At 44.9% G+C, this 23,338-nt stretch overlaps 1 protein-coding gene across 6 annotated transcripts in view; it reads right to left on the bottom strand.

Annotated features, from left to right (window-relative positions):
* MIS18BP1 (MIS18 binding protein 1) overlaps positions 1 to 23,338 on the bottom strand; it is a 772,466-nt gene that overhangs the window by 205,320 nt on the left and 543,808 nt on the right. For all 6 annotated transcript variants that reach the window (XM_085627030.1, XM_085627029.1, XM_085627031.1 and 3 more), the window contains one exon: positions 9,713 to 9,885. In XM_085627030.1, coding sequence (XP_085483156.1) covers positions 9,713 to 9,885 — 173 coding nt within the window. The remainder of the gene's footprint in view (positions 1 to 9,712; positions 9,886 to 23,338) is intronic.

Below are 23,338 nucleotides of genomic sequence, written 5' to 3'. Positions count from 1 at the left end.
GCCTACAGCCCGTAGCAGAAACAGCACGTACAGCACACGCTAATGCACACAGACAATGGGTGAGCTAGGCGAGGCACTTTCAGTGGATGCAGCAGATGCCTCCGAACACCGAAATAACCCGCTGACTCTGCGTGCGGGCCGCGCTTGTCTTTTTATGTCTCACTTCTTTCAATGCCACTCACTGTGTCTTCCTTCTCTGCTCCATCTTATTAATGATCTTGCCACTTTTTGTTGAGACCAACACTCGTTTATTTAGTCCCTCGCTTTTTATTTCTCCCTCGTTTTCTTGCTCCCTTTCTTTGCATCATGTTTCTCCATTTCTCCCTTCCTCCTATGTTCTCCTTAGTTAACTTTACATCACTCTCTGCTCCTTTGCCACACACTCCTTTGTCCTCAGTGTATCGCCTTCACGCTTTGCTTCCTCTGATCTCGCTATCCCCTCTTCCTCTCTCACTCATCCCGCAGACAGCCTTTCTCAGTGCCTCCCGTTCAAGCTCATTGCTTTCATTTCTATCTCCTCGCTCTCGCCCACTACCAGTTTGTGTCCCTTTCACCCTTCCAGGTCTGTAGTCTTTCCTCTGACTTTGCTTTCCTCTGATTCTCTCCTTGCGCCGGCTCCTTCTTTATCTCGCCTCTTTATCTTTATCTCTCTGCCCTCTCCTGCTTCACCCCATCCTGCTCTCTCACAGCTGTTCTTTCCTCACTCTCCCCGCCCTGTAGCCCCGCCCCAAACCCCCCCGCACGCAGCGTTTTTAGACGTCCTCGCCTTTCACTTTCCGACTTGGCTGTTCTTCTTTCCCTTCCGTCCCCACTCTCTGCCTTGCACCCCTCTCCCTCCCTTGCAATTCGTCGGCACCGAGGCCCTTTTCCCTCGTGCTCCTCCTTCCCGTTTCTCTCTGCTGCTCTCCTCTGGCTCGCGCCCCTGCCTTATTTATCAGCCTTTCACTCTTCCTCTGCCGCACTTCCCTTTTCTTCCGTGCTTCTAGGTCATTGTTTGTCCTGTTCGTGTCTCTTACTTCCTTCTCCTGTAGTTTCCCTGTTCCCTTTACTCATTGCTGGTCTCCCTCCAAATAATACCTCTCTGTCGTCTTCTATTTTGCATCCCTCCCTCTTCCACCCTATCCCATTGCCAGGGCTCCCGCCCAGCGCCTGTCCCTAGCAGTCTTTCTTGTCTCCTCTCTCTCGCTGTATGTCCCCTCTCCCACTTCTTGCCTCCTCTCTCTCTGTATGTTCCCTCTCCCTCTCAGTCTTTCTTCTTGCCTCCTCTCTCTCTACGTTCCCTCTCCCTCTTTGTTGCCCCCTCTCTCTCTCTGTATGTTCCCTCTCCCTCTCAGTCTTTCTTGTTGCCTCCTCTCTCTCTGTTTCCCTCTCCCTCTGTCTTTCTTCTTGCCTTCTCTCTCTCTCTCTCTATATGTCCCCTCTACTTGCCTCCTCTCTTTATATAGTTTCCCTCTCCCTCTCAGTCTTTCTTCTTGCCTCCTCTCTCTCTCTTTCTTGCCCCCCCTCGCTGTTTGTTACCTCTCTCTCCTGTGCTGTCTCCGTGGTCGCCCCTTCTCGCCCTGCTCCTCCACCCCCCCCTCCCTGTTCCCACTCATCCCAAGTTCTCTTGCCGTCTCAGCTCCTCCACCCCTCTCTCGCCGCTTGCTCCCTCTTTCTACTGCTCTCTCTTCCATCCCTCTCTTCCCTTTCTGTCTCCCTTCCTTCGATCTCCCTCGGCGTCCCTCCTTTCTCTCGCCAGGTGATGCATCTGTGTTTAATTGCCAGTGGCAGCTGGATGCTGCGCTCCGTTCAGCTGGCACTGGACTTGATTAATTCCCCCCCTCCACCCCCCAACACAAACAGTAATACATACGTACTGTACACACCGACACACAGGCGCACACACAGGGCTGACACAACAAGCATGTCCCCACCTGTGAAGCTGTAAAGCTCTTGCCTCCAGCACCACACCCGGACACAGCAGGATGAGGGAATAGTGCAAAGACAGAGGAGGAAACGCAGAGAGAGAACTGAAGATGGAGATTTCATAGAAAAGCAAAGGCTTGGGGGAGAGGGAAGGGGATGTACAAGGAGGATAGTGGTGGGAAAGGTAAGAGGGTAGCAGAAAAAATGGACGAAGAATAGAGGGTAGGAAGGAAAGGAGTAGAGGGAAAGGAGGAAAGGGATACTGAAGAGGGCGAGGAGAAGCAAGGGCAAGGCAAAAAAAAAAACATCAAAGCTGTAACCCTACCGTTTTGAACTATAGAACCACTCCCTCAGTTACAGATCAATTTATGATTGTGCCAGGATGCTATGAACGTTTAAAAATGCAATAGATCTCGCCTATTATTAAGTTAAAGCCATTTGCTTTGCTAGACAATACCATTAGCAAAGCAAATGGCTTTAACTTAATCAAAAGCGAAACCTATTGCATTTTCAATGCTTGTTATTAAGGGCAGCGGGGATTTTAGACAAAGAGATTGAGTTGGTGGCCCGTCGGCTCTCCTGCTGCCCTGTAAATCGCCACCTCTCTAGCCCACCAAGAGTCATTTTATCCTAGTCTGCCCAGCCGGACATAGTACCTTTTACTTCACCAGCCATATCTATCAGACTAGGGTCGGGTGGGGGACCTTGCTCTAACAATGTATTGGTCATTAACATCCAGCCGGTGTCACTATGACCCACTGTACGGAGCAAGGGTACTACTGTGCCCCGGGCCTCGAAGTGTTCCATTTAGACAGGGAGCACCAGAGCGGGGACAGGACCAGGAGTTAAAAGGAACGGTTCTTTGACAGGGAGCAAAGCAAAACATCCAAGGGCGGATGAGATACCGCAGTGTGCTAACAAATTGCAAACCCTGACCAAGGATGACATGGCGGCCATGATAGAAGGCTGGCTGGGTTCTTTGTTGGCAAGCATGAACCTTAAATTAGATCCTATCAGACAACGCTTAGCTATAATAGAGTTGGAGCTCTCGAGGATCAGCCATCATAGCCTAGTGGGGGACAACAACTCTCACGGAAAACATGGGGGGGCATCAGCCGGCTCTTAAACAGAGGGTATTAAAGAGCGTGAACAAGGATTAAGTGTGCAGGTGCAGTCATCATTGCAAATCCTGCGCACGGTAGTGAAACTCACCCCTCCTGGTCCCAGGTGGATTTAGACCCATTGGGGGAAGGCCCACTGGGTGGAGGGGAGGCTTCGAAAACCCTGAGCCATGAAGCCAGCCTGGGGCCAGCCAAACTCTCATTGGGAGAGATATCAAGAGGAGGAGAGGGGGGGGGGGGTACAGCGGCTTGGGCAGCAGTGGTACTTGGGAATGGTCTGGTGCTTCCCTCAGGTACCACAGAAGACTTAGACCAATTGAAGAATAAAGTCCTGCACTGGCTGAGCCGTAACACTCTCCTGGGTTTAAGGATGGAGAGATTTATCAACATGGTGGGTAGAGTATCCTGGGTTGGAAGGTCCAAAATTTTCTTTGAAGGAGAATGTGTTATTGCCAATTTTAACAGACCTCACTTGGTAGAGAGAATCCTGTTTGCAGCTAATCAGAGTAAACCTTGTGGTCCCACCTCGTCCATTGTGGCCCTCCCCCTGGGGCATTTCTAGAGACCATCAAGCAGCGTGACGATGCCTAGGTAGGAGAACCCGTGGAAGTTACCTGCTCATCCTGTTCACTCTCAGCCCAGCTGGCAGATGGTAACTCATGATAAACCCCTCTTTAATAGATTTGACCCTCTGGAAATGTTGGACACCTGCAATTGACTCACTGTGATGGATCCAGCAGAGCCAACATCCTCTTGTTCCCAGAAGTCATCGGGCCTCTCAACTGGTCCGTGAAATTGGAAGGCTTGCAAATTTGTATCATGGAATATAGCCGGGTTATCAAGCAAGTTTGCTGACCCTGGCTGGAGCTTATTTGTAAAAGGATTCAACATGATATGCCTTCAGGAGACATGGTCCAACACAAACAGATTCTTTTTAGAATGAGATAAGACCTATTTTGTGCCTGACACTCCATCGAGGGCGGGAAGGTCTAAAGGGGGGGTGGGGATTGGTGATTTATATCTCCTTAGCAGTTCGCTGTCTTTTAACGGTGCTGCCAACCGATAATCCCTGTTTGCAGGCTTTGTCATTTTTACGTGCGTCTGATAACTTGTTATTGAATTTTTACAATCCTCCAGATTTTTGTAATATATCTAGGATGGGTTTTTTCCTACGAAGATTGATTCTTAATGCTCCTCATTATGGTAACCTTATGTTCGCAGGGGATTTTAATCTTCATTTATGTGGGGACCCGACTGTTTCAAATTTAAATAACATGGATTGCCCTTGTTTGACAGGCATGCACGTAGAACACACTAAGCAGGGAGACATCCTTCATTCCCTAGTTGAGGAGTTTGTTTTAACCCTGGCCATGTCCTGGTTGGACCGAGGCAGGAAACCCATTATTCCACCCATTATAGGGAAGGGAAGTGCATCAGTTATAGACTTTATTTTTGTTTCAACCCCCCCCCCCCCCCCCCAACCACCATTGGAAATTGCGAGTCACCATTTGCGCTTGAAATTGCAAGTCGCAATTTCCAATGTACAACAGTGTTTGTGATTCTCAATGGGGTCGCAAATTGCATGCTTCATGAATATTAATGAGCCACTTGCAATTTGCGACCCCATTGAGAATGGAAGGCCATCTCATGTATCGTGGCCTGCTGGACTCAGCAGACCTCCATGTCTGGGACTGCTTTTAAATAAAGCAGTTTTTTTCTTTTAAATGCAGCCCGTTTTCCTTAAAGGAAAACGGGCTGCATTTTTTTAAAAGTGAAATTATTTCATTTCATTTTTTAAGGGCCGGTAGTGGTGTCTGTGACCACTACCTGCCCCTAAAAAATATTTTCCCCTGCATTTGCGACCCCTTCCCATTTGCGACTGCATTACCACCCTCTTTGAGACGCTTGATCAACTTGCCCATCTGGACCCCGGCAGTAAGTCTTGGCTCCATCGATCTTGTTTTTCTATGTTTATTGAATGCACTAGCAACGGATCCAACTGTAATGCAACTGTAATTGATGTAACACTGTAACACGTCTTAATTCTCCGATAAAGCTCTCTGATACCTCCGGGTCTAGCCCGGACTACCCGGTCTCCTCGCTGTGCCTACTACCCCCTCCCCCACCTCTTCCCTTCTTCATTCTTTGCTTGCATCCCCTATTCCATTCCTCTCTCCCCTGAATCTCTTTCCCCCTGCCTACTTTGTTTATCCTTGTGCCTATGTACCGCTCTATCTCCCTCCCCGTCGCCCTTTTACATTATCCCCTTACCCTTCTACACGCCATGAACCAACGGATGTAACTATGTAACCCTTCCAGTCTGACAATCTAAAATGGCCCCCTCTAGTATGCCCTTGCCCAAAGCACTCCTACTCCATTTGTTGGGGATGGATCCAGCATTTTTTGCCCTGGAGTCTCAGTGACCCCGCTGAGAGAGTCCGCCGCGACAAGGGAGTCTCACATAGTGGAGGACTGGGATTGATCCCCTTACCACTGGGAACCATCTCCTACCCTGCCGGAAGTCGGACACTGTGTTCACGCTGGGTTTTCTACCCCCTCCTGCTCCCTTCTTCATTCTTCTAAGTGTGCCCATGACCAAAGCACTCCTCTTCCTTTGTTGGGGAGGGATCCAGCATCTATGCCCTGGAGTCTCAGTGACCCTGCTGAGAGAGTCCGCCGCGACAAGGGAATCACACAAAATGGAAGATTGAGAAAGATCTCTTTACCGCGGGGAGCCGTCTCCCACCCAGCCAGACATCAGACACAGTTACTTCCTAGTCACCTCCCCCACCTCTTCCCTCCTTCATTCTTTGCTTGCCTCCCCCTTTCCTTTCCTCTCTCCACTGTATCTCTTTCCCACTGCCTCTTTTGATTTTCCGTGTGCCGATTCTCCGCTTAATCTCCCTCCCCGTCGCCCTTTTACATTACCCCCTTACCCTTCTACTCACCATGAACCAACATATGTAACTCGTAATTGACGTGCCTTCTGTAACAATGTGTAACTTGTAACCTATGTAACTCTCCTCATGTAAAGCGCTCTGATAGCTCCGAGTCTAGCCAGCGCTATACAAAACTCAAGTAAAATAAAAATTAAAAATAATAATAATTTTAAAAAAAATAGCTTGTTCATTTGTAAAATCCATTCTCCAAAGCTGAATGTGGCTAGCACTGACAACAATTACTCCCACTCAAGGGTATAAAACTCATTCTCAAGGTGAAGGACTAGCTAAGCAGACCAAGGCCATACCAATGGAGCAGCTTCCATGATTGTATATGGTCTACTAATGTTTAAGGACGTATTCTTTCCAGCCACACAAATCATTCTAGTCCAGATAGATCAGTATTAAAAATGTCTTTAGCATGCGGCCCACTAAACATTTGCAAAGGAATTTGTAGTGAGGGTTCAGGATAGCTGGTATAAAAGGGGATACGAGGCGGCATTGCCCCGTTTAGGTATCAAGATCATCAGGACCTCTCTGAGTAATGGCGGCATCACACCCTGGTGAATCGCTCCCTCATACTAAAGTTTAAATTTGGATGCCATAGGTATGACAGAATTCGAACAGAAACCCATCAGTTCCTAGTGCCTCTTGGATATCTTGGAGATAGGGGCATGGACTTCCTTTTTCAATACGGGGGTGGGTGGGTGAGGAGGCTCTGGGCAATTGCATCTACCCTTAAAAGATTCTCTTAAGCAAGACCACTCCTGACATCTCCTTTATGGAGCATCTGATAGTGCTCACAAAAGGCTGCATTAATATCTTGTCGAGTAGGTAGGACAATTACCAGCTCAATCTGGAGATAGGTGGGCACACATTATTGCGGTTGACAAGCCATACCAATAGCCTGCTCACTACTCTCCCCTTGTGCATGAACCTTGCAGGATAAGCTGTAAAATCTGAACAACGCAGCCACTCGGACAGACCAACCTGTTTCTAACACAAAGTCCTCAGAGAGTCCTGGAGAGTTGTGTCCCCGCTGTTTTACACTCATTTGAACAAGTGAGTCTTGAACTCTGACCAGCTCCCTCTCAAGGGCCTTGTACATACAAACTTCAGAATGAATGAAATGACCTTGCATAACTACATGGAAGGTCTCCCACTCAGTCATAGAGGATGATATGGTGCCCTTTTTCTCAAAATAACCATTTAGGCCAGGAAACTACAGAATGTTGTGTCTCCAAAATGGAGCCCTAAAGGCGCCACAAGAGAATAGGAAGATGGACTTTGCCCCAAGTCAGGTCCAGCAACAACACACTGTGGTCTGAAATGGTTTGGCCGAGATCACTGGTGAAGGAGAAAAGTTGGTAGAGCGATGTCAAGCAGACAACTCGCCTAAATCGCACATATCGCTCGTGTGGGGGCAGTAAAATAAGTACAGTCTAACCCCTTCTATGGACCACTGCGCCACCCAGAGTGACAGTACATTTGCTCTGTGGACAATGCTGTAGTAGTTGATGCGATGAGTCTAGCACGACATCTAACACCATTCAAGTCGCCATTGAATGTGTACCCATTTATCCAGCAGTTCAGAGTGCTAGAGCAGAAATGTGTGTTGTTCTGCTATGTGAATAAGTACTTCCTGGTAACACTGAGTTCCTGTCCAACCTTCCCTCCAAGACAAACCTGCCCTTCCTGTCTGCTTGCACCATACACGGTTTGAAAAAGCCTCCTGCCGTAACCCAAATTAAGCCCCCCTGGCATAGACTGATGAATTAGAAGTGAAGACTTGACCCCACTGATGCTTTTGAAACTTAGGCCCTTCTGGCTACATTATGTGGGATTCTTGACCAAACAATATGTTGCTGCCTTTATAGCGGTTGGGAAAAGAGATCACGTGAATACCCCCACATGCTGGACTGGATCCCAAGTGCCCGCTCCAAGGCCTTGTTGGTCTACGGACAGCAGAAAAAACAAAACGTCCGACAAATTTGTCTGTTATGGGTCTGTACCGTGGGCATTACAACAGGCCATAAACCTATACCAGTGTGTGCTGTAAACAATATTTGTAGCTGGATGCTTGGCCGCTAGAGTGACATCCACTTCTTTAGGAGAAAAGTCTTAAACAGTCAATTTTCTACACTCATTATCCACGCACAGGTGTAGATTGATTAGGCCTGGGTGCAAGAACCTTTCCTGCTGCTGCAACAGAAGATCCTTACAAAGAGCCTTATGATCACAGGAAAGAGCTTCATGTCCAGAAGTCTTGGGTACCATATTCTCCTGGCCCAATTCAAAGCCACTAGGATGACTTGAGCCCCGTTGTTCCTGATCTTTTTGAGAAATCTGTACAGAGGAGGTAGAGGCAGGAAGGCATAATGTAGTCAAGAGCTCCACTCTAGGTAAGAGAGTGGCCTTTTGGAAACTCTGACACACAAAAGTGTTGATATTGTGTTCTCGGTGGTACCGAACAGATCGAGCCAGTGTTCTCTCCACTTCTGGAAAATGCCCTTTGCCACCTCTGGGTGTATGTCCTCCCTGGAATTCAAAGATCCTTCCAGGTGGTTCACGACCAGGGAGATGCACCCATCCAGTTCCATGGGCGCAAGCCGTCCTGGCATAGGACCCAGGATGCCGTTCTGTCCTGAATTTTATAATACCACATGATGATAGTGTTGTCCGTGAGGGCTTGGACCAGCCTCCCTTTGATGAATGGCAGGAAGGCCTTCAACACAAAGTGAATGGTCCTCAACACCAAGAGGCCAATTACGAGTTTCGGTGGTGTTGGAGCGGGCGGTACGCCAATGCCGCGCAGCCTCACCAGCGAGATTCGCTATCACCTGCCTGCCAGATTATGACTTTAAAGTGGTCTGGCAGGCGGGCGGCATGGCGGTTCCACAGCGGTTTCACTTTCAAAGGCGGCGGTGCCTTTAAAGAAAGCACCGCAATGGGACTGCAAAACAAGGTTCCTGTACAGCATAGACTTGAAAGTCAATGCTGTGCAGGAACTGGTTGCATGCACACTGGGGGGCACATGTTATGCCCGTCTGTATGCATCCACATGCGGTGGAGGCACAGGGGGCCCTGTAGGACCCCCTTTGTTTCCTCTCCGCCACGTTGTACATGGAGGAGGAACCTCCATGACACCGCCGGCTGAGAGGAAACTTGTAATATGCGTAGTGGGACCATGGCGGTGGGAGCAGAGTCAAAGGAATTCCCTAATTTGCATAGGGCACACACCTATGCAAATGAAGAACACCCTCTGAAGGTAGCGCTGGCACTTTAAGTGTGCCAGCGCTACTGGCATTATAGAAGGGGACATACAAGGATCTGCGCCCCCTTTGAAAATACCAAAGTACCACGGGGGCGGACAAGGCAGGCGCAAACGCCCGTTGCACCCCCGGGGCACCTTCTGTAATACGGCCCTAGGTCATCAGGCATTTGGTACTCCACGGAGGTCTTCCACTTTCCAATGAAACCAGTAATTTGTTTGATGATGACGTTGGCAGAGGAAGGCAGGCTATGGCAGCTATCCTCAACTTTCCATGACACCGTAGCCACATACATCAGATAAATTAAGTGTTCATAGGTTAATTCTTTACTGTCTACATTTCCCTGGTTACAGCCAAGAAACTGAACTTTACATTTTTGTTTCAAAAACCTGTTTTTAATATAACAATTATAAATCAGCAAGGCCTTATTCAAGATGGGATCTGTACACAGAGTTAGAATTTAAAGTGTAGTTACCTTTCATATCCTTTTTACCAGAGTCACACTTTTTGTTGGTGTTTACTCTTGACTTTCTTGACTGCTGTTTTTCCATGTGCTTCTGTTGGCATTCCTCAGCAGATCGACTACCCACTGCCATTGCCACATCAACCCAAAACCCACTCTTATGTTTGGGCAGGGATGACACGGCCCTGGAAGGAAAAAAGTACACAGTCATCTATTTTTTATGTTTAATAATACTTAATCTGCATCTACCACTGTGGTACATAAAGTAAGATAAAATTTGATGGAAAGTCATTAATTATTTTGTGTAAAAATTATCTTGCGACCCATGTCTTAATAGATTTGTAGACTGGCATATTTTTAAAAATTTGAAACACAAGAAATCGTATCTCTGCACACGTTTCAATAAACAGGCAGTCAGTGACAGTTTTTTACTTGCAACAAACATCCTCACCTGGCGGAATTAATTCAAAAGAAAATGTTGTGGTTCTGAACATTTTGACTGCTGGGGACCACCACGTAATCATAACTGGAATCCGGGGACCCCCCCTCCCCTCCCCTCCCCCCCCCTACTGAGTCATTACTGGAAACCGAAGACCCTGGCCTAAGCATTGTCGATGATTTGAACCGCAAAACAATACATAAAAAATGAAGAAGAAAGCATTCCAACAAGTACACAAATTATGACACATTTTCTTTAATTCCCAAACACATATAGATTTAAAAAAATGTTTTTTCATTTTAATAGAACATTTGGAGCTCTTCTAAATTCCATTGAGGTCACTCATCGCCAGTAAAATCGAAATAAAGATTCAAATAGAGTATACAAAAAGGATATTGACCATAAGGAGCAAGAACCCTTTGGCAATGTAAAGGAAAAAACACAGATGATGAAAACTGTAAGACTCGTAAAGGACAAACATAAAGACAGTAAAACTCTAAACAATAATGAAAAAACTGGCCTGATAGTTTGTGAAACAATAGGAGTAAACAATAGGACTAAAACCTACAGTAACTTATGAAAGAGGACATTGAATAATATTACGTAGAGATCAAAACAGCTTGGCACAAAAACAAAAAGTTTCCATAAAGTCAAAAGTTTTACTTTCGACAAACAGAGTGGACTATTTGCTCTTTACATCTGCATATAGTGAAGAAACTACAAATAGTCAACATTTTCCATTTTATCAACTGCTGAACCACACTCCTGGTTGACACCCTCATCTGACCTCGTAATAGAAATATTGCAATGAGAACACAAGCGCAATAAAAGTGCAGTTATGAAAAAAAAGACTATAGCTATTCAATGGCATTACATTTCAACCCCATAAATAACGAGTGAGATCGGAATAGATCATATCCCAATTTCAAGAGATGGCAACACAGAACAATTTATAATAAAGATATAAAGCAAAAACACAAACAGAGTAAACATTTTTTAATTGAACCTTTCTATCAGAAACAGAAAATACACATCACTTAAATTACGCTCCCAAAATGAATCTAAAAATCATAAAATACAGTCTAAATATCTTCAACATCAACCATACAGCGTCCCTTCTGGGGCAAAACCATGCTAGATCTTTAAAAATCCACTGAATGAAGCATGTTCCCTCATCCCCACCACCCTCCAGGTAACCTCCCCCTAAAGTGACTGTGCAACACTATCTTACCATTTCCCAAGGGAGGATCTATCCAGGTGAGCTCTTCCCTAACTCCTGCTACAAGAACTACCTGGGCATACCACTTACTAATAAAGTGTGTGTGCCTACCATTCGAACTGTTAAACCTTACTAGCCCAGCTTCTCCAATTGCTATTATATGTAGCACACCTATTTACTCTGGCATGGAACCAGGCATCCCATTGGCTGACTCTCCTCATTTTCATTACCTGTTCCTAAAATCTAGGACCAACATGGGACTTCCAATGAGTAGTAATTAGTGACCGGGCAATCAACATTGCAATAAAAACAAAGTTCCCGACCTGGTCAGCTTTCTGGAAATGCAGGTACACCAATAGAGCTCCTCTTGGCCGGGGACGAACATTCTCTTAAGTGGTCCTGCTAACCACTCTAAATATGCCTTCCAAAATGACTTGAGGGAATTGCAGGACCAAAACATATGTAGCCAATTTCCCTTGAAACTACACTTTGAGTACTTCCCAGGCAATGCAGGGAACATTTTATTCAGAGCATGTGGTGTTAAATACAGCATCCATCTGTTTAAAGAAGCCACACGCTGGACGTTCGCACCTCTAAAGGAGGTGTAACTCAGGCCAAAATACCTCTCCCAATGCTGGTCACTTACATCTGTCCCAGGCAATTTTTTGACATCGCTTTATCTAGCTGCACAAAATCAGGAATCAGCAGCTGTTATCAAAAGCTAAAGGAGAGATTGACTCCATCCTCCCTGAACAAATCCTTTACTCTCTTCCTCTAAGACTCAATGCCGACTCCTTTAATATTACAGAGGATCGCTCTTATTTGCGCATCCAAGTGGTGCTGGCTATAGAACACTTTGCCTGGAAGCAACAGCTGTGATGACTCAAAACTGGGACCTACGAAAAACTCCTGTTCTTCGTTATATTTAAAGCTGCCTATTTGCATATAATTTCTTTGGACAAACCAAAATCTACAAGAACCGAACAGTATTTCAGCATTTATGGTGGGTATGCCCTGACTTGATAAGATCTTCTGCCGCAGTGCCACAAATTAGGATAGTGTTTTTATCTCACTTTTTTTAGAAAGTTTGGGGGTTCTGCAAACCAAGATAGATCGGGAATGTTCAGGACTTTGAACAGCTAGCGTAGAACCGTATTTTCTAAACTGGAGGATACCACTGACGCCAAATAATAACAGCTTAAATATGGGAGTCCCAGCACAGCCTTCGGCAATTGTAAAACACTCAGTTTGACTCGGCGTTTCTGGTTCCGCACAAACATACATAGCATCTTGTCAAGTCCATCAAAAGAAAATCTAGTCTGTAGGAAACAGAAAAAACAAGTTACTTACCTGTACAGTGTGATTCTCCAGTATTGACATCTTTCATAGATTCACATCCTTGAATCTTGCCCGTTGACATGGAGGAAGTCCGACGGTATCTTAAAAAGTAGTATAGAAAGATGTACATAGAAACCAATGCAAAAGGAATAGAATTTTTGTTAACCCACTGTCTTCTTTATAAGGTCCAAACTCAAGCCAATGAGACACCAACCCTGAAACCACAAGCCCCTGCAGAGCCATCATACCTCAGATTTCAAGCACAAGTGAGTTGCACCTAAGCGTCATGAGGTAAAAGTGGCCAGCCTTAAATGAGGAGTCAGGCGGGCCGCATGTGAATCTATGAAAGACGTCAATACTGGGGGAACCATAGTGTACAGGTAAGTAACTTGTTTTTTCTCCAGTATTGAATCTTTCATAGATTCACATGCTTGAATCAGAATTGTAAGCAGTACAGGACCCTGCCGGAAAAGAGTTTGAAGGCATGGACACTTTGGGCCAGATGCATTTTGCGACTCGCATAGTGCGTTGTTTTGCAACTCGCAATTTATGAATCGCAAAAGGCAATGTACAACAGTGTCTAAGACATTATTTGCGATTCCCAATGGGGTCGCCAACTGCATGCCTCATCAATATTCATGAGGCAAGCGCAATTTGCGACCCCACTGGGAATGGCTAGCACTCACAGGGATGGAGGCCTGCTGGGGTCAGCAGACCACAATGTTTGTGACTGCTTTTTCAATAAAGCAGTTTTTCTTTTTTAATGTATCGTGTTCTTTAAGGAAAACGGGAAGTAATTCAAAAACTTTTTAGTTTCATTTTTTAAGAGCAAGCAGTGGTCCGCTGGCCAAACACCATAACCAACAATGATCTATGGCAGCAGACTTCCCAACTCCCAGCTCATTAAGAAATCACGAAAAGATGCTGAGGCTGGATCGGTCACACACTCTGCAAGTCTGCATCAAATGCTACCAGGCAAACCCTGACCTGGAACCCTCAAGGGAAAAGAAGAAGGCCAAAAACACATCTGGATCCGAGGCCTCAAGGCTGACTGCAAGGAGATAGGTTACACCTGGCGTCAGATTGAAAGAAAAGCTCAGGACACAGTGGCTGGGAAGTCCTGTTTAATAGACTATACCCAAAGGTGGGGTAGTAGGCATAAGTAGCTAAACTTCAGTGTGTAGCTTATAATCTGCGAATAATAAAGTGATAAGACCTAGGGTTTGTTGCGGGTTTCCTGTTTTTAGGCATATTAATCAAGACTCCTCTAAAGAAAGAGTCTGGTATTTGTCTTCCACTCAGGAGACTATTAAACAAGATAGTCAGAGGTCCTTAGAGGACTGCTGAAAATGCCTTATAGAACTCAGGGCCCAGACCATCTTCCCCAAGAGCCTTGCCACTGGCAAGCTATTGACTCCAGCACCTCTCTCACTGAAATTGGGTTTATTAACTTAACAGAGGCTTCAGAGCCTGCCAGGAAATCCTTTATGTGTTACTCTGTTGCCCCTCCCTCTAGCCCATCAGCCTTAATTCCACAGGTACATGGTAGAGTAATAAAGGTAGAAAACATGCTAAATTTTCTCACCCTTATCCGTGAACCAATTTGTATGAGGGTCTGTAACATGCAACATCAAGTTACGATTTTTACCTTCTTTGTATTGCCAGGCTAGGAAACAGACTACACAGTCTCCTTCTTCATATCTGGTGCTGAAGAGTCTGCTTGTTAATTAACTCATTTTGGAGAAAAAAGTCTCTGACTCTCTCCATTGTTTACAGCCATCATGCTCTCAAAAGGCTATTGAAACTATGAAAGAGTGAGGCTTGTTAGGCTCTATCAACCTCTTTCTGTAGGGAACAGATTGTTTCCCTGTCCAATTTAACTCTAAACACTGCTAGAGAAATAAAGATATGATAGTATCCTCTTATAGTATAATTCAATGCCTCCCAGACCAATCAACATCTCTGCAGAAGAGTCATTGACTAAAAAAATAATAATTTGCATCTCCATGCTTATCCGACTCAGACACTCCAACCCTAGGAACACGACCTTATCCATGATCCATCTAATCATATTTGTCTGCAGAGGGACTAAACAGATCAATACTACGGCCGAGTGGTCTGAAAAGCCACCTACGTGATGGCAGATGTCTGTAGTGGACAGGGAACAGGAGGTTAAAAACAGATCGCTCCTGGAAGCAGAGTGGAAACGTTTAAAATAGCAGCTGAAGGAAATAAGAAAGTCATGATACAGCAGTACACACCACATAGTGTTATGAGCAGGTACAGTATATCATACATATTTGTAAAGAATATATACCAACTTTCAAAATAAGTTGTAACCCTGAAGTCCCTAATCTTTGTAAAATCGCCATACTCAGACAAGAAAACAAGCCTTTGAAGATTTTTCTGTGAGTCTTTTGTACTGGGTGCGCAATGGGTTAGAGGAGTCTAGAACTGAGTCTGGTAAAAAGTTAAAATCCCCCCTCAGGATGGCCTCTCAAGGTTGAATGCATAAAGAACACCCCATTTTTCTAAGGTGACTTGGCCATAACAACTTACTACATTGATTCTACGAGTTCCCAACGTTATTGGAAGAATGACCCAATACCCCAGCTGATCCTGAACTACATGATGGTATTTTCCCCGTAAATCGTTTGTGACCAATATAACAACAACCATCTATTTCATCATAGCTGAAGAAAAAAACATGCATCACATGGCTCCAGGTCCTTCACTTTCTCCTTCTCATTTCTAGAGACCAAATGTGTTTCCTTAATATAATGATATTATGAGTCCCATGGGTCCGTAAAGAAAAAGCCACTCCACAGCCTGGTGACCTACATCCTCGTATCAAAGCAAACGCAAAGAAATGATGGACGGAGTGCTGAAACTTTTCAGACACTCACCCCCGTCATAGATCTGGGTTGAATACATCATTCTTTTTTGGGACCGGTTTCGGGGTAACACCACTCATCAGCCAAGCTAGCTTGAATCCAGTGGCAAAGTGAGTAAGGGACCCACGTCTGGGCATACCCTGCCAACTTATGGCGAACAAAGCGAACACGAGGAGATGATGTATGGAGTGCTGAATCTTTTCAGACATTCACCCCCAGTCACAGATCTGGGTTGAAACCATCATCATTCTTTAGCTCACTTCGCCACCCCAGTTCAGACCCAGCCATATGCAAATCAGGCTGGACCGAACTGGGATGGCAAAGTGAGCTAAAGATTGATGATGGATTCAATCCAGATCTGTGATTGGGGTGAGTGTTTGAAAAGTTTCAGCACTCTGTCCGACACTCACCCCAAACACAGATCTGGACTGAATCCATCATCAATCTTTAGCTCACTTTGCCATCCCAGTTCAGTCCAGCCTGAACTGCCAAGCCAGGTCTCCCCTGGACAGGATACAAGCATCCTGCGACCTGTTTCGGGTTTAACACCCCCAATCAGCTAGGCTAGCTTTAATCCAGTGGCAAAGTGAGCAAGGGACCCACGTCTGGGCATACCCTGCTAACTTGGGGCGAACAAAGCAAACATAAGGAGTTGATGGACGGAGTGCTGAAACTTATCAGACACTCACCCCAATCACAGATCTGGATTGAATCCATCATCAATCTTTAGCTCACTTTGCCATCCCAGTTCAGACACAGCCATATGCAAATTAGTCTTGACCTTCCTCATGGGAACTGTTCAGCCTGAATGGCCAAGCCAGCTCTTCCCTGGACCGGAAACAAGCATCCTGGGACTGGTTTTGGGGTAACACAACCTTGTATACCTCTGTTCTGATACCTCAGAATCATCTTTCATTTTTCTTTTGCTTCCCTCCCCACCACCTTGTCCTGCTCCCATAGACTTATCCCACCCCTCCTTGAGCCAGCCTGGAAGACACTCCCCTCCCTGCAAAATAGATGCGCTGTTGTGCATCTTTGTCTAACCATGGGTGTCTCCATCCTACCCCTCCTGCAACAGCCCCCCATCTAAAAATAAAAACTTCAAGCGACCCCTATAACAGAGTCAATCCCTGACCAGTTCGGACACCTCATGAACACATTCATACATCAAAACCCCAATTACCAGTATTGAGCCAATCTCCCTTCCTCCTCCCAAATAAAGCCATCCTTCCCCAAAAGAGCTTGTGCCTCAACACCCCAGGGCTTCACACACCAGAACCGTGGCTCATCTTACCCTGCTCCTAAGTCTCCCTTCCCAGCCAAAATAACTAAGAGTGGAGATGAAATTACAAGCCCCATTAGGATCAGTAAAGTCCTGAAAGTCCCCTCTCCAGTTGAACCCTAAATTTGCGCCTCGAATAGTTGCTGGGATGACTAAGGCCTTAAATTGTGGCAGCAAGGCTCTGGACTCTCTCTGCTCCTTGTCTCCCAAGCTAATTCTGGAACAATTGAGGACGCAAAGCCTATAACAGAAGAAATGCACTTTTTCGATCTGGCAGCACTCAAGATTAATCCCTTAATTCGGCAGTCCTGAAAGTAGGCAATAATAAATGGTACGTGGCTTTGCCCCCACCTTAGGAGTACCTGCCAGGACTGGACAGTCCCACGCTATTGATATGTTTTTAGTAGGGAGCTCCACAATCATCCTGCAGAGTGAGTCCCTTAGTAGTTGAGCCAGCCATTTTTTCATTTCCAATTGCAATGACTATGAACCCTCAGAGACTCCCACTATGCATATGTTGGACTGGCAGAACCGGTTCTCTACATCCTGATACTTTCTTGACAGCTTCGGACGATTTTCCATCTTCTGTTGACCTGTCATGAAGGTCGTAATTTTCTCGTCTAAGGCTACCACCTTTTCTATTAATTTCTCTAGGTGGGGTGCTTGTTCAGTTTGAGTTTTCTTAGCCTTCCTAATCTCCATCAGCATACACTTAAGCATAGTTTCAGACTGTAGGAGGCTCGCTTAGTATACGGTGGACACTTATTAAAGTGATGCACCTTGCACTAATCTAGACAACACTTATGGTGATTTTAGTGGTCTTTGATAACCTTTAAATAGCTCTCAAAGTGGTAGCTGCGGACAGCAGCCTGATCTTGAAGGAGTGTAAAGCAGCTTGTTTTACCAACTTTAATCAGTAGTGTAGATTAGACAAAAATGAACCACACAGCGTTTATGTAAAAATAAGACTATTTATTCACAACACAATCACTAACAAATTGGTATATCTCCTACCCGGAGATCAATAGCACACACACGAATATATGGAAAACAATCAGGTAAGTGGCACAAAATACAGTGATTTTCAGGGAGAGGCCAAACCATATATTAAGAAAGTGGAAAGCGAACAGCAAAGGAGGATGGGACTTTGACCAGAAGACCCAGGAGCCGGGGACACAAGGATTGGAGAGGTCTGGTAGCAGGAACTGGAGTGGAAAGCTAAGAGGACCAACCGTTGGGACCAGCAAGGTCCAAGGGACTCACCAAAAGCAAGAGAGTCGGAACAGGTCCCGAGCAAGCAGGGAAGCCCACTGAAGCAAGAGAAGACACTCAGGAGGACCCACAGGCCGTAGGCACATAAGTCGCAAGAGGATCTCAAGCAGCTCACCAAAGTTGGAGGCCCACAATGCAGTAGGTGCAGAGAGGACTCTGTTCTTCAGGAACTGAGGTGCTGGAGGCTGGAACTTCTGGTAGGCCAATGATCTAAGGTGCAGAGCTAACAAGGCTTGGCAACAGCAAGTCGACGCGGTGCACAGGGGTTTGCTCCCAGTGGCCCGACAAGGTTTACTGTCCTCAAAATTGCTGAGAAGACAGGTCAGGCCTCTAGGGAGCTGCAGAGTTACTGGGATCAAGTCAGTAGGACGACAGTTGCAGCAGACCAGTCAAGTTTGTTGCGGTGCCTGCATCGCTTCAAGGGAGATTTCCATGGGTGTCCTTAAAGCCCACAGGTCTGTTGAAGGACCTGAATGAAACCCAGATGACACAGAAGACTTCAGGAAAAGCGAGTCCAAGAGCAGCAGGTGTATGCCTTGGTGAAGTCTCAGTTCCAGTCTAAGTCCAACGAAGTCCAAGTGTCTAGATGACTGAAAAGCGACATCGTTTCAAGAATAGTCAGCTCCCTCGACGAATCTGAGGACTAACCCACAGTGGGAGCCCTTAATTACACTAAGGAATCGGTCGGGACGACTTGGGGGGTCCCTCCCAGGAGACGGGATGGACAGAAGGGAGGTTACTCTCATTTACTTTGTCCAGCTACGCGCCAGAGCGGGAACCAAGGGTTCCTGAACTAGCTCAAAAAAGAGTATGCAAGGAGGGCACCAAATGTGCCCTTCAAAGCAGCCTCGTTGCACTGGCAAGTGCTACCAACCCAGCCCAAAACACTAAGTCCTCTCTGGGAGTTGGTCACACCTCTGTGATGGGAAACCTAATGTTTTACCTTCCCCTGCTTGAGCCTGGCTCAGCAGTAGGAGGGCAGATTAGTTTCTGGGGTCGACAGCAGCACTAGCTTGCTTGCAGACCCTCAAAGGCTGTTTCAGGGAGTACAGGGGGGTCCCCAAGGGGTTATATAGGATCATACTTCCAGCATCAGAATCAGTGTTGGGGTATGATTCTAACATGTCTGATATCAAACATAACAAGATTCGGTGCACCAACTATATAGCTAGACATCTCGTAATGACTGATGTCCACTATGTGTCTAAAAATGGCTGACCGCACTTACAAAGCCGACTTCAGAGTCTGTAGGGGTATCCTGCTCATGCAGGGCCACCTTCACACTTTCTATCGCGCACTGTGCCCTCAGGACTGAAGAGCCTGCCATAGGGATGACTTATAGGTTTCAAGTGTAGTGACCTGCGTTATAAGGAAACCTATATCTGTTGTGAGAGGTGCAAGCATAAACTCACACAGGTTGCAATGGACGGCCTGTAGTCACAGTTTAAGTGGACTCCCATGGGTGACAAAATACATGCTTCACCCATCGGAGACCCCTGGTGTACCTATGCCCTGGGTACCTTAGTACCATATACTAGGGACTTACAAAGGTGCAACAGTAGACAATTAAGTGGTACCAAAGTACTTACCAGAACCATTTTGGGAGAGAGAGAGCACAGATGCTGGGGTCCCGATTAGCAGCATCCTAATAGGCTAGGTCAAAAACACACTGACACCAGGCAAAAAGTGGGAGTAACTATAAAAGCAGATCCTACTTTCCTACATCGAGAAATAACTTTAAGAAAGTAAGGCAGTCTAGCTGCCTGCATTAGCTTGGTTCTCTGAATCCACAATCCAGGCTTCACAATCCTGAAGTCAACGAGCACCTTCTCTTGCTTCTAGTCTCTCTCCCATCTGAAGAGATAACCCTTTCTGACCTGACCCTGTACTGCCCTCTGTGGACTATACCAGCATGAAGAATCTACTGGGAGTCAAAGGTGATGACTGACAGAGGCCCGGCCTGGCAGATCTTTAAAGTCTAATATGCGTCGTCCAATTGGCCATCTCAGGGTGATTGCACCCTTTCTGTATATTGAGCAGGGGTACTATTACCCCCTACCGAAACAGCCTCCTTAGCCTGAGGAATGGAGCGAATGGGCCTGTTGGAGATCAGGTTAAAGAAGCAAGGACTGTCGGACCTCCGCTCCTGCAGGTTCATCGTCTTTCCCACTTGCTCCTCGCATTATAGGCTGCATCTCTGCACCTACTCAAACAGCCAGCCATCTTTTAGATCCAGTCTTTTCCAACATACGAGTTGGTGACAGATCCTCCCCTCAAGTTTCTGTGGTCTGACCATTTTGTGGTACCATTTAAGGTTAGTATCCCACACTGCCCTTTAACGCGAACCAGGCTCTCTTCTAAATACAGGAATTGGGTAAAAATGTTTCAGCCCTGAATGAGAGCCTTAATACCACTTGGCCTATTTTAAAGCAAGCGGCTGACATGGCTCAGGAGGGCCTGGTTCACTACTAGCTTATGAAGGCCATGGAGAAAACTCTACTGGCCAAAGATAAATGACAGGATAAAAAAACAGTGTAAAGTCTTGGAAAGACTCTTGAGAAACGCTTATATGGAGGAGGCTAAGACTAATTACAAAGCTACTCTAAAAAAATATAATGGGCTCTGTAAATCACTTGTGCTGCGTTTTACTCTGATAAGATCTTAAGTACCCAAAACAGTCCTAAGACACTTATTAAGGTGGTGTAGGAGCTTTCTGATTCTAGCAACTTGGGGGCATATGTATCAACATCACCATTTGCGATTCTCAAATAGCGATTTTTAAAGAATCGCTATTTGAGAATTGCAAAACGGGATGTATTTAAAAAATTGCAAACTTTTTGCGATTTCTTAAAATTCCTTAATTGCGATTAGCAAATTGCGAAATCGCAATTAAGGAATACCTGCCCATTCATTCCTATGGGCCAGGAGACCCATAGGAATGAATGGGAAGTAATTCTCAAATAGCGAATCGCAATTTGCTAATCGCTATTTGAGAATAATTTCAAAGGTGCAAGGGTGTCATGATGACACCCTGATGCACCCTGGAAATTAGCATGTGTGTGCATATGGCGCACATACATGCCCTAAGGGCATGTATGAGCGCCACGTGGCACTTTGTAAAATTAAAAAAAGTGCTTCTTGAAAGGAAATCGCAAATTACCACCAACTGGAAGTTGGTGGTAATTTGCGATTTTTTAAGGATAATTTGCACAACTTGGGTGCTTTTTACATGTCATTTAAGAAATCGCAATTTGCGATTTCTTAAATGCTTACGCAAAATTAAGAAATCGCTAAATTAGCAATTCCTTAATTTTGCGTTGGGAATTTGCCTAATACATCCCGTTTTGCGAATTTTTAATCGCAAACGCTGTATTTTGCGAATCGCAGCGTTTGCGACTAAAAATTCGCTTGATACATATGCCCCTTACTCCCTACACTTTCAATGTGAGGATGTAGCTCACTTCCTTCTCCCTCAAAGTGAATAATGGTAACTAGTCACAATATCGAAAAAAAATATCGACTGGACAGAATATCGAGTTTTTGATATCGAATGGACAGAATACCGAATTGCAAAAATATAGTGGTGCAGAATATCAAAATGCAGGTAAGAAATGCCGGTTGTGGGTTTATAGGGCAACAGGGTGGGAAGTAATTTATTTAAATAATGTCATTTGAGATGTCACTGACCATGTCATGAAAGATGTAATATGTGACATCATCAGCAGTGGATTGCGGGCACGAAAGATGTAGTTAGTACAACTAACTATAGCGGAGGAATTTCAATGGTTTTGTTCGAGTGAAATGTCCAGCTAACTATAACACCCCTAAAACCTATTGTTTTTTTCTGTGAATTTCTAAGGTCTTTTAAATGCTAATTCCTAACTATATCAGACCTGAAACCTATGGTTTTGTCAGTGAATTTCAAAGGTTTTTTAAATGCTAATTCCTAACTATATCAGACCTGAAACCTATGTTTTTTTCAGTGAATTTCAAAGGTTTTGTAAATGACAATTTTTAATGTATTAATTGTTATACTGATTTTGTTTATACTGATTTTCTACATTTTTTAAACTATTTATTTTTAGATATTTTATTTTTTAAATTACATTATAATTACATTATACATTACAATACAAAATATACTTTCTCAGAATGAATTACTTTAGTTTAAATACTTTGCAAATAGGCAATAGACTTTTAAGTACAGTAGTTACAGTTGTTGCAATGGGCAACACAATTTCAAACACAATGCAACATTGAGCTCAATGTGAATTTCTAGTCAAATGCAATTAGTTACTTTATGGATTACTTTTCTAACCACAGGACTGGATCCTAGATTCAGCCCTTGGACATCTCCTGTAAACAGTTGAGTCAAAGCGTTTTGGTTACAGTGGTGATTTTTAAGGAATATTATTGTATTTTAAAAGTTGACACTTCAACATTTTTTCACATAGAATCACCAATGTTATCCTATTGCAGAAAACTCACTTAGCAGGTAAGTAGTGTTATCGTTACTTTTTCTTACTCAGTGGTGGATCCTGGATCCAACACTGGTGAATCTCCTGTAAACAGTTGAAAGAATGTGTTTAAGTCGTACAGACGATTTTTTAGGAATATTTTTAGTTTGTGAAAATAGACACTTAGAAACTTTTCTGCTGAAAATCACACAATGGATTCCTATGGAAGGAAATACAAGTTACTGGTAAGTACGCTTAGAATCACTTTTCAGGGTCAGTGCTGGTCTAAAAGATGCAGCACTGGGTTCTCTCCTGATAACAGGTGAGTAAATCAGAATTCGTAGTTTAGCTGATTTTAGAGGAATATTTGTACGTTTCAAAAATGGACACTTAGAAACTTTTCTGCTGAAAACCACACAATGGATTCCTATGGAAGGAAATACAAGTTACTGGTAAGTAAGCTTAGAATTACTTTCCAGGGTCAGTGCTGGGCTAAAAGATGCAGCACTGGGTTCTCTCCTGATAACAGGCGAGTAAATCGGAATTCGTAGTTCGGCTGATTTTAGAGGAATATATGTACGTTTCAAAAATGGACACTTAGAAACTTTTCTGGTGAAAACCACACAATGGATTCCTATGGAAGGAAATACAAGTTACTGGTAAGTACGCTTAGAATAACTTTTCAGGGTCAGTGCTGGGCTAAAAGATGCAGCACTGGGTTCTCTCCTGATAACAGG

Source organism: Triturus cristatus, chromosome 9 (genome assembly GCF_964204655.1).
Source record: "Triturus cristatus chromosome 9, aTriCri1.1, whole genome shotgun sequence".
NCBI classification, from domain to species: Eukaryota; Metazoa; Chordata; class Amphibia; order Caudata; family Salamandridae; genus Triturus; species Triturus cristatus.
The sequence above is the reverse complement of the archived record's forward strand: the minus strand, read 5'-3'. Positions and strand labels throughout refer to the sequence as shown.